The sequence below is a fragment of the Mastigoproctus giganteus genome, chromosome 6 (assembly GCF_048544385.1).
Source record: "Mastigoproctus giganteus isolate SK-2022 chromosome 6, ASM4854438v1, whole genome shotgun sequence".
In the NCBI taxonomy this organism is placed as follows: domain Eukaryota; kingdom Metazoa; phylum Arthropoda; class Arachnida; order Uropygi; family Thelyphonidae; genus Mastigoproctus; species Mastigoproctus giganteus.
The window spans coordinates 12,771,851-12,784,201 of record NC_143580.1 but is presented as its reverse complement, the minus strand read 5'-3'; the positions used below and the strand labels follow the sequence as shown (position 1 = coordinate 12,784,201).

At 37.8% G+C, this 12,351-nt stretch overlaps 1 protein-coding gene across 1 annotated transcript; it reads left to right on the top strand.

Annotated features, from left to right (window-relative positions):
• The first annotated feature begins 446 nt into the window (after positions 1 to 446).
• LOC150083922 (uncharacterized) lies at positions 447 to 11,062 on the top strand. Its single transcript, XM_090375612.1, has 3 exons — positions 447 to 484; positions 4,850 to 4,951; positions 10,818 to 11,062. Exons 2-3 carry the CDS (start codon positions 4,885 to 4,887, stop codon positions 11,060 to 11,062), a joined length of 312 nt encoding a protein of 103 aa, XP_090231738.1. The 5' UTR covers positions 447 to 484; positions 4,850 to 4,884.
• Positions 11,063 to 12,351: the final 1,289 nt, after the last annotated feature.

The following is a 12,351-nucleotide window of genomic DNA, read 5'->3' as shown; positions in this document are numbered from 1 at the left end:
TTAAGTTGTTAAAATAATTTGTAACATATTTCTGTCTATAATGAATAGTTTTTTTATCTCATATCTTGTTTTATAATAATAATTATAACAGAAATAATTAAATAATTTTCTTTCTAATAACCACAACTGCCTAATTTTTAAGCGTTCACTATCAAACCATAAATATACATGCCAAAAGATTATATCCAGTGCTGCTACCTGCTGGAAGAAAACTGTGAATTATTTTAAACATTAAAAAGTCGTTTTGTTATAATTCAGCAAAAAAATGTTTAAAAAAATCTATATTTATATTAGCCGCGCAGCAGCTAACATATAACCATAATTTGTCTGTTATAACCTTGAAAGTGAGACTTCTCGTAAATAAATATTGACTTCTAACCTCTAGATTGCAAGTCAGCAATTTTTAAGTTCTTTGAACACTTAAGCGAACTTACAGACTCTTAAGTGACACGAAACTCAGGAAGGACGGATGAAAAGCAGATTGGTGAGTTGACTTCCGTTTTATTACTTTTTAAATGAGCTTTTAGTGTTATAATGTTATTCTATTATAATTTAAATATTACTCGTCAGCGTCCCCTTAAAATTATTGCTTATTTAAAGCATTTTGTAATTATTTTATAAATGTATACATTTATTTACAGATCTCATTTATTCATTTAATGAATTAAACGATGTCTTTTTTTTTTAATATTGACGTCACATTCAAATATTAATATGTTTAATAGTTTCTAATAATCTGTAAATATTGAATTAAGTAATTTTAAATTTGGTTGTAACAAAATATAATTTATATTTTTACTTATTTGTATGACTTGGGTTATTTCTACAAAATTCAGTGTTTTTAGATATAAGGAAGCTTTTACAGTTGCATGCACAAGCAAGAGAGCATTGGGAGAGGAGATCTTATAGCGACTATTTCGATATTTTGGGAGGAGCAAATATAGGATGAGTAGATTTGGCTAAATACATACAAATACGGTTGCAAAAAACATATACAGTGGACCCCCACTTTACGATGTTAATTCGTTTCAGAGACACCATCGTATCGTGAAAATATCGTAATGTGAACCCAATAACATACTGGTTTTTGATAATTCGTTCCAAGTCCTCGGAAGTTGAAATTTTCGCTACATAACTAAGCTATTTATCTCTGTAAAAGGTGATTTTTGTAACAGAAATTGTATTAGTTTTATATAGAATACTGAATACCGTATTTTCCAGTGTATACCACTGAAAAATAACTCGCCCTAAAATTGTGGTGCGTCTTATACACCATATAAACAGTAAAGCATGATACAAGATTAAAAAAAAAAAAAAAAAGAAAAAAGATAAAAAATGCTGATGGTGGCACACATTTTTATTTATTCCCTCCTTCCCCAAATGTTGTTTAAAATAATTGATAACTCTAAACATTAAAAAAAAAAACAAAAATCGTAATTTTCGTTTAACTTACATTGGAAAAACTGTGTCAATGGTGGTGTGGTGATGGAGCTGGAAGAGAATCTTTTACCATCAAGATATCAGGGCGACCTTCAGGATCTGGTGTTCTTTCCGATCGCTGCCTCTTGCTACTTATGGTATAAAAACTGTCCAAAGTTGTTTGCTTTTGGCGCTTTTTCTGAAAGTTCTTGAAATAACTTAACACCTGATCTTCAAATTCGCAGGTCATCAATTCAGTGATTTCAATATCTGGGTTTTTTATTACTGTCCTCTTCACAATATCTCAAGCAGCAAACATGTCCTTAATTTCTTGAGTTGTTGCTACACAGTCATCCTCCTCATGTTCCTCATCTCCACTGTCATGCTTGCCCATCTGCTCTAATTCCCAGAGCTCCTCTGTTGTCAACTCCCTTCCCTGTTCCACAATTAACTCCTCCACATCAGCCGTATCAATCTCTAGAGCCAAGGACTCACCAAGAGTGATAATTTCCTGCTCTAGAACACCTTCAGCTTCAAATCCTTCAAAATCATGGATGACTGAAGGCCATAAGTTCTTCCAGGCTGCATCGAGGCACCGAGCTGAAATTTCATTCCAAGAACTGACAATCATTTGTACACAGTCTAAGATGTTAAACCTGGTCTTCCAGAATTCCTTTAAGGTGACGGCTCTATCTCCTGAAGTCTCTTCAAAGCACTTCGCAAGCATCTTTTTTGTGTAATTTTTTTTAAAGTTGGTAATCACTTGCTGATCCATTGGCTGAAGCAGAGGGGTGGTATTGGATGGGAGAAATTTGACAGTAATGAAGTTAAATTGCTCCTCCAGAGATTGGACAAGTTGGGGATCATGACCTGGAGCATTATCAAAAATTAACAGTGCCTTTAAAGGAAGTTTTTTTTTTCTGAGTAACCTTTGACTGAAGGACAAAACACTTCAAATACCCATTCATTGAAGAGGTGTCTTGTCACCCAGGCCCTCTTGTTACACCGCCAAAAGACACCCAACCTGCTTTTGATCACCTTTTGCTGTTTAAACACTCTGGGAGTTTCTGAATTGTAAACCAACATTGGCTTAAGTTTAAAATCACCACAGCCATTGGACCCTAATAGAAGAGCAAGCCTATCCTTCATAGGCTTATGACCAGGCAACGAGGCCTCTTGTGATGTCTGCCTAGGCATAATTTTCCAAAAGAGGCCTGTTTCTTCTGTATTTAACACTTGTTGAGGAAGGTAACCCTCCTTCTCAACGAGCTCTTGAAACTCCACCTTAAAGTTTTCAACTGCTTCCTGATCAGCACTGCAAGCCTCTCCATGCCACTTTTAATATCGGACCTTTTTCTAAAACGGTTGAACCAACCTTTGCTGGCTTTAAAGTCCCCATATCGCATATCACTAGCTGAAGGTGTTTTAGTCTTTAAGTCCTCAAAAATTTGCTTTGCACGTTCACAAATGTGTTGTCCAGGAACTGTATTACCCTTCATTTGTTTTTCTTTTATCCACAGCAACAAAAGCCGTTCCATTTCTATAATCAGTTCTCTGCCTTTTTGGACTTTGTTAGATTCATCACTTACTTTAACTTTTTTAAAGTTTTCTTTTTGTTTCACTATAGTAGAAATGGTTGACTGTGAAAAGCATATTCGCTGCACCAATGAACTAATTTTAGCACCATTGTTATGCTTTTTCACTATTTCGTGTTTAATTTTAATTGAAATTCTCTTCTTATTGCGCTCTTTAGGGACCATATTATGCAATGTTGTACGTTCAAGAATTCAATACAGTAAATTTATGGAAAGTATGCACAAAAAAATTACTTTAACTAATACCGAAAACAAAACACGTGCCCAACACATTTACAAATGCTGCTATTGGCTGAGACAAAGGACCACGTGGTCCTTTGTCTCAGTGGCTTACAGAGCGAAATAAGTAGGCACCAGTGATCACTGGTTAGTAGAATGAGCCGCTCAAATCATTAAAATGCACCACACTTTTCGTTTATTGCTATGTTTTGTTATAAGAATGAATTTTGAACGCATTTGTGATATTTTTCTAAAGCGCATTTCTGGAGATCACGACCAAAAAACAATAAAAGCAATTTGCACTTTCCAGTTTATTGGACTTTTCTGTTAGCACAAGCTATTATAAACGGGTAGTAAACTCGATCTTATTGCATTTGCGAAAAACAAAAACAAATTTTCAGAATCTTCTGTTCATTCCTATTTTTTAAGCTCCGTTTAATAGAATTAATTAATTAAAATTGAATTCAGAAACGTGATGGCAATATCCCACGCTTACTACATATCGTTTAGTGAAAGGTATTTTATTATGGAGAGTCCATCGTAAAGTGATTTGATAGTATAGTGAACCCATCGTAAAGTGGGGGTCCACTGTATATCTATTCTGGTTGGACCTAGTCTCCTTCTAGATGGAATGGATTAGCTTATTTTGCAAAAAAAATTACAATTTCCGGTTTAAAATAATGCCTTTTGGTGTAAAAAACTAATTTGTAATACAAACTAGTTTTTCTTGAAACCCTGAAGTACCAATCAATTCCTGGCAGTAAATTTTATAACACATGTAACTCAATTTCGGTTATTTTGGATGGGTACGTTGAAAAAAGAACTCCACATTTGATGTCTAAGAAGTATGATTGGTTACAAATGATCTTCCCGGTTTTAATAAGGTAGATAATGTAAGCATTGCGATAAATTTCGGGTGCACTGGACTATCAAATATACCTCACGGGTTAAAACCCTGTACTATGAAGTGTTTACTAAGAATTCGTGTGAGATGAGATTTGTATGGCAGTATATCTGAAGGATGGAAGGGTACATGGAAAATGAGTTAGCCTATCGACATGAAATCTGCTACCAAGTCCAGAATATTTTTCTTAATTCGTCTTAAAGACAAAATTCGTCTTTAAAGGAAAAAAGCTAGTCGTAAACTTTACCTCAACCAACAGTATAAAAGGTCCTGAGAAAAGTTTTAACCTTTAAAAATTGGATGATCATTTGCAAATACTCTGTATTTTTGTGTATAAAAATTACAATAGAATACAAAGTTCTCACTTGTAGGAGTTTCATTTAATCAATAGTTTAATAGTCAACACTTAATAATTAATGCAAAATTAATCCTTAAATGAGTTGTCAGATTATTTAAACCCTCACTATAAACTCTACATTTAACTGATTTTATTGTAATAAATAGTTTTAATAAAAAAGTACGTGGATTCATTTTGTTCTGATTCTAAAAATGATAACAAACATGATAAGACTGTTAGAATAGTGATGTGAGTAGAAATATTGTCAGAAATTAGAACACTCAGAATATTTTCCAAAATCCTTCATTATTCTCAAGAATTATTATTAATTAATTTCATAACGCTGTGTGATATTCAAATATGTTTTAATTACAGGTAAAAATTTTGAAACGTAGAAAACACTGTCCAAGATGCTTGGAGCCATCGCACTATTAATTCTCTCTAGTATACTAAACCCCAAAGAGTCACCACGTGAAAGTAAGTGTTTTTCTTACCTGTATTTCTCAGTTTACGTATCTCCTATCATATATTTAAAAATTGGTACTGTTTGGAGAATTTGTTATGTTACCTCCTGCTAATGACACTTTCTATTGCACATTTTATCTCTACTGTAACATGCGTACCTTGACTACAAATTACTACATTTCATACCGCGCAGTCCACAACAGGGCCCTCGTGAGTAGCACACTTGGCATAATGACACGAGGAATTTTTATGGGTCTTTTTCACAATGTGGCCGAGTTAATCAGTCTCCAGCAAGAGCAGCATGGTTTTTTGGTCAGTCTCCCGGAATTTCGGGCTTTTCGTCCATAAACAACAAATCGACCAAAGAATACAACCAATTTATGAGGAGTGAAAAAGGGTCATTGAGTGCATATTGCCTAATATGTACTGCCCTATCATTAATATCAGGACACCTGCATATAACTTTTATTTATACAAAAAAACATCCTTACAAGTTAGTGCAAATGCATCCGATCTGCTCACAGATAACTACTAAAAAGTTATAAGATTGGCATCATTATTTATATCTGATATTGTGAATACCTTCACAACGAGTTGCCATGATATTGCACTACCTCAAATAAATAACTCTTCACCATAGGAGAAGACTATTGTTACTTATTCTCAGCGGATGCCACCACCCAGACGGCACCGTTTCACAATATGAGATATACACTGAGTGATCACTGAATTATGACCACCTATCTAATACTTCGTAGGTCCTCCTTTTGCCCTCAGTACAGCAGCTATCCGACGTGGCATTGAATCAACAAGATGTCGGAAGCGTTCGGGAGGTATGGCCAACCAAGCTGTGTGTAATGCCGTCAGCAATGCAGGTATGGAGGTGATTGGTGTATCCAGACGCCCGATATGCCTTTCCATAGTGTCCCTCAAGTGCTCTATGGGATTGATATCGGCGGAGTTCGGAGGCCAATAGATATGCTGGAAGTCAGAACTGTGTTCCTCGAACCATTCTTGCACATCAAGTGCTCGATGGCTCGGCACATTGTCATCTTGGAAGACACCATCGCCATTAGGAAAAAAGTGTAGCATAGCGGGGTGTACACAGTCAGCAAGCAGTTGACGATAGCGGAGACCACTGATACGTTGTTCCACATGCACCAGGGGTTCAAGTTCCTGCCAGTGAAACATGCCCCACACCACACAACCGCCTCCACCGGCCTGCACTTTTGATATCATGCATGATAGATCAAGCGCCTCATGTTGGTGACGCCAAATCGGCACACGACCACCCACGGTATCGAGTAAATAACGTGACTCATCCGACCAGCACACCTTCCAGTCTTCTAACATCCAACTTGCATGCTATTTGCATCAGGAGAGTCTTTTATGCCGATGAACCTTGGTTAGGAGAGGATGCCGTCGGGTTCGTCTCCTGGTATAGCCCATACGTGCAAGCGTGCGACGCATTGTCATGCTATATATTGTTCTGGGTTGGCCCATGTTGTATTGGGTAGCCAACTCTTTAACAGCGCTGCGCCTGTGCAAGTCGTCGGACCCGGCGCTCACCTCTAACATCAATCTTTCACTGACCTTTACAGTTTTGCCGTCGGGCGTTGTTTAACCGTTTTGACGCCAGTCCTGGTACACTTTAACTACGGCGGCTCTCGAACACCCTCAGGAAATTGAGGCACCATCTCATCGAGCACCTACAATCTATCCTTTATCGAAATCCGATAAATCCTTCCTTTTACCCATGGTATGTTTATATTAACTGGCCACGGAAGTATAAATATTAAATTTCACAATCTGGGACTTTCACCAACAACATCTTGTTTGTGTGGCCAGGAAGAAACTGTTAACCATATTCTTCATCAATGTCATTATTATAACGATCTTCGACATGACCTACTTAGTGTAGTTCCTAACTTGGACTCCAGCAACAATAAAATTCTGGTTGAGTCTCAGACCGCTTTTAATGCTATGAATGTGTTTGCTTCTCGTGCATTTAAAAGAAGAACCGAAATTAGGTCCTAGTTTTACTGTTCCTGTGATTTCTTGGATCCTTTATTGGATTAGGAAAGAAATATCTCTCAATTTTGATTGGATTCTAGATTTGCAACTGATTAGTATCATTAAGTGCTACACTTTCCTGGATTTTATAATAGACTTGTTCTTGATGTGGAACTGTTTTCAGCAGAATAGGTATTTACTGTATAAGGAATTTTGCTCTACTCATCGAGATACTATTTAGCCTTTAGAGTTTCATAGTTTTTGGAATTAATATTTCTTTGTGAGTGAATACCACACACAAATTGTATTTAGGCAAGAACTTTTTAAAACATAATTTTGAACCCTGCCTAATGTGATCTCATCTAGGATTTGGACATGTATATTACTTTTGCGTTAACCCTGAAACGTTTTATTTATTGGGCCATTACATTGGACGAATCTGTACATAGTGTATATTCTGCTGTGTTCCTGAAGAAGAGGATATTGTACATATTGCACAGTGTCTTTCTGTGAAGCTTTTCAGAATTCGTGGAATTTGCTTTCACTGTGTTTTTTGTTAGAAGATCAATTATTTCTTCAACAACTGAAGACGTTCTGCCTACAAGGGGTTAGGCAAACTGCAAATTAAGATGTTTTGCTGATCCTAGTTCCTAGGATGGGATTTTCCATGAGATAGGTCTCCATGGTTAGAGAAGTTAGTCCACTTCTCCACTTCTTCCTACTTTATTCTTGCTTTAGTTCTTCTCACTTCTAACTATTGGAGAGTCCCTCTGTTGATTCTCCTCTATTCTATCCATTTACCTCCCCAGAGCCCAAACTTCTCCCTCTGTATTCCTCTTTTTCCACTTCATTCTCTTTTTCGGGCACTCTCAGGTGTTATGCCCTGGGCTTGCCCAGCAGGAGATAATTGATCCTGGCCGCCTCCACGTGGCGGGGATGGGGGGGTGAGATGTAGTGACCAGGTGTTACTGCTTCTTACCTGCTAAGAGCCAGGCACCGGCCGATAACATAACAACAGAACACATCATAACACTTACACGTCCAACACACTACATACAATTGGCCGGTTTTGGCATAAGCTTCAACACAAGATGTACAATAGCGGCTTATGGGGGAAACCCTGGGATCCGCCACAACAACACATGAATATCCCCCTGAATATCCCCTTTTACCCATCGCAATTTTACTACCTATTGAACCACTGACATCTTATTTATGCTACGTAGATCGACTAACTGCGCATTCTCGTACTTCACGTGGTCAACGGGTCGCATTCAGTTTTCATAGGGGTGATCATAATTCAGTAATCACTCAGTGTACATAATGATGCCAATCTTATAACTATTTAGTAGTTAACTGCGAGCAGATCGGATGCATTTGCACTAACCTGTAAGCATGTTAACTCACTACGCAACTTGAGGCTTTTGTCCTAAAATGCAATGTTATACAGGAAAACTAATAACATGTAGTGAAACGATTAGATTCATGGGCTGACTAGTCCAACTTTTGGACACTCATTTTCCCAAAACCAGTCTGTCACAATGCGAGCAGTGACATGCAGCGTTGTTCTGCTGATCAGCAGAAATGACGACTTGCTCCTACAACGCAGGTAACGCATTATTGAAGAATTCGGAATGTTCTGTTGAGTAAAAAGGTCCATAAAAAGTCATCGCGAACTGACAGAATCGGAACTCAGGCCTTTTTCATCCGATGTAACTGAGAACGGTGATTATACCCACTGTGCTCTCGCAAAGGTGACCTGTGGTATCCAAATGTAGCTCTACTGGGGCCTAAGGTATCACGAAACCACCCCTTACACACCAGTTGTTGACACTTGGTAGGATGGGCGTATGGACTTATACTGTTTTCGCCACATTCTGCTCTACCCATTAGCATGAAACATCAGGAACTGGAACTAGCCAGACCAGTTACCGTTTTTTCCACTGTCCAGCGTTGGTTTTACTGAGCTTGCTGTAACTGTACCTTTTTGATTTTTGCTGAAACCCTACAACAACCAACCATTGTCTCTAGTTTTCAGTGCAGTTTTATATTAATTTGAACACGTATATAGCAAAGCAAGTACAAAGATTACTTTTAATAGTTGGAAACATAAGGATCGAATCCATGAGCGATAAAGATATTTTATTATAATCAGAAAGAGAACATCTGAAAACTGACCATTATTTGCAAATAATTTTCTATTCTAGACAAGCTGATCATTTAATTCGCAGAATGGCAGCACCACTGTACAACTATTTAAGTTTTGGAGCACTGTCAACTGATGACAGAAGAGTGTATGGTCAAGAATACTCTAAGATAGTTCCAGTAAAATGGAAGATTTGCAGACTGGACAACGAATTAACATACCAAATCTCCTTTTATACTGTATATAAATCCCTAAGATTTCATAAAAGTCTAGCCGATTTTAGGTCTGTTATCAACTTCAATCTCCTTGTGGTAGGACAGCGGATATAGGAAACGGCACGTCGTGTCGGTTGCTCAAGGCCCGCAGTGGTTAAGGTATACAAAGAATGATATCGAAGGGGCCAAACCATCTCCCGCCGACAGAACTATGGATTAAGCAAGATGGATGTTCATGATGAACGAAGGGTGCAGCGCGTTATACGGGCTCACTATGCCCTTCCCCCCCTCCCCCCACGCCGGTTGGAAAAGACCTGAGCTCGAAACCCGTCGATTACGTGAGGAATATTTATGGGCCTTTTTCACAACGTTGCTAAGTTAGTCGGTCTAAGGCGGGGTGGCATGGTTTTTCATCAAACAAACAGAAAATCGACCACAGAACACACGCAATTTACAGACAGTATACACGGAGCAATATGGCCTTAGTCGCTGATGCTCCTAAAACCCTACAACAACAATAACAACAACAACTGAGAGACACCCTCTCCTCGCCGCTGTGGTGTCAACAACACTGCTTGGACACTGGAGGAATGGAAACGAGCGTGTTAGTCGGATGAGTCCAAATATTTGGTGCAACACGCCGAAGTATGCCTTCGTGGATGGCACATCCAGTACGAGTCCATGGATCGGTCGTGCAAGGTGCCCACTATCCAGGCAGGTGGCGGTATTTGCTTAATATTTTGGACATATTTGTTGGCAGAACTAGGACCCCTGGTGCATATGGACCAATGTTTCTTTGGTTAGGTCTACGTGCAGCTCTTGGGATGCCATGTGCACCCTTTTTATGTTGCATTTTTTCCCGGCACAGAAACTAGATCTTTCAAGACAATAATGCGCTCGTTTCATCGAGCTCGCGCTGTCCGCGAATGGTTCAGAGAACAAAATGAATATATCATCCATCTTCATTGGCCTCCAAAATCGAATTGAACACCTGTGCGATGTTTTGGAACAGAAAGGGGCGTATGATCGCTCAACCCTTATCAATTCCAACACGTAGGAAAGCCTTGCAGGCAGCATGGCTATAGAACCCTACGGACGTCTTCAAACATCTAGTGGAGTCAATGCTTAGGCAATTAGTGGCTGTTATCCGTGCAAACGTTGACCCAACAGGTAGGTGGGCAAAATTCAGTGATCACTGAGTGTATAATTATAATCAAGTTTAAGATTCACTCAAATTCAATATAAAAATATATAAAGGGGATACATTCAAAGTCAAAGTTCTGGTATGAATCTTCACCAAATAAACAGAAAATGTTATATTGTTTGCTGATTATTGATTGAGTGGATGGACAAGCACCCACTCAACAGGAACACAATAACTACCAAAACAACCACACGAGGGGTGACCCACATTACAAATTAAAAGCAATATCCTTTTCAGCTGAACTTGCATGTCAAATTTTAATAAAACGTAACTCTTGTACATTTAATTCTTTTATTGCAGGCTTGAAGTCCGAAATAGAACTAATACGTCATGTGATTGAAGAAACGAGAAACAGGAAAGACATGTTCGAACTAGCTCTACACAAAGCACGAAGTTCAAGTGAGGTGATGAGGACATTTCTGGAGACATTGGGGAAGATGGGAGTGCCCGATTCAGAGGCAAAAGACATCTTAATCAAAGGGTGGCCAGCTTTGAGGACTGCAGAAGAAAAATACGACTTTAAATTTGTGTATTGTGAAACGTGAGCGTCTCTCTGGAAAAAAGAGTTCGATTTTTTAAACTTTATTTGTGACAAAACAGACATCATAGTTAATTTAAATTTAACTACCAAAATTCCCTGCAGGAATGTTGGTAAAAAATACATTCAGCATGCAAATGGCATTACATTAAAAAGTATCTGTCACACGTTTGTATATAGTTATTCAGCCCCCTACTGAAAATAAAAAGAAATAAACAGATTGTTTTGCAGCAGTTAAATTTTCTTTTATTTCCATAACATTTTAGCAGACGATAATAACGGAATGCGACCTGAAATTACTCTTTCGATTTTAAAAGCAGACGAACTAAGGCCATTAAAATTAAAAGCAGACGAATTAAAAGCATTCAAATTAAAAGCAGACGAATTAAAAGCATTCAAATTAAAAGCAGACGAATTAAAAGCATTCAAATTAAAAGCAGACGAACTTTACTGTAGTATCTTCTTTCACTGTCGTCTACCAGTTCGGAGGCGCATGGACCATACGATATTTTAATGTTTTTTTTCCACGCGCCTGCGAATTCAGATTAAGATCTGAATTCAGTTCAAACTATATGCTTTTTCTATAGCACATGATTATAATTTAAACATCTAAATTCTAGGACACTGATAAAAGAAAACAACCCAAGGACATTTTCAAATGTATTTATTTAAACTACTGATAAGAGAATTGGCATGGTTCGCAATCCACGTGTAAAATAAAACTCGTGCTTGACAGTTGCTATTGTGCATGCGCAGAGAATAATCTGTAGCTATTTTAAGATGATTATTTAATATCTTTTGCTATTTTGAAGCAATTATTGAGGTTTTTATATTGAACGGATTTCAGTGCTACTTTAATCCTCGAATATGGTTGGACACATATAAGTTATATAAACGTTCCATCAGACCTGGGCGGTGATTTTTCTGGTCATAACTACAAATTTCTGTTATCACTACTGATAACAATATGCAGCTCTACACTTCGAAATAAAACAAGATAGCTGAACTATACTAGAGGTCGCATAACTATTTATTCGCAAAGATCCAAGTACGAAGTATTGTTTTTTTTTTGTTTACAATGGAAATTTTGAGATCTAGTTTTCTGTGAATTATGGTTTCATTGGAAGCTGAATCAATGAAGCAATAAGATAAATCATAAGCCTCACTATTTTGTTTATCAACTCTATTAAGGTGTCCTCGTGGGTAGCAGAGCTGGTAGGATCGCCGTCCTTCTCACACAAGATGGAAAAGACCTGAGTTCGAACCCCGTTGATGACAGGAGGACTTTTTATGAGT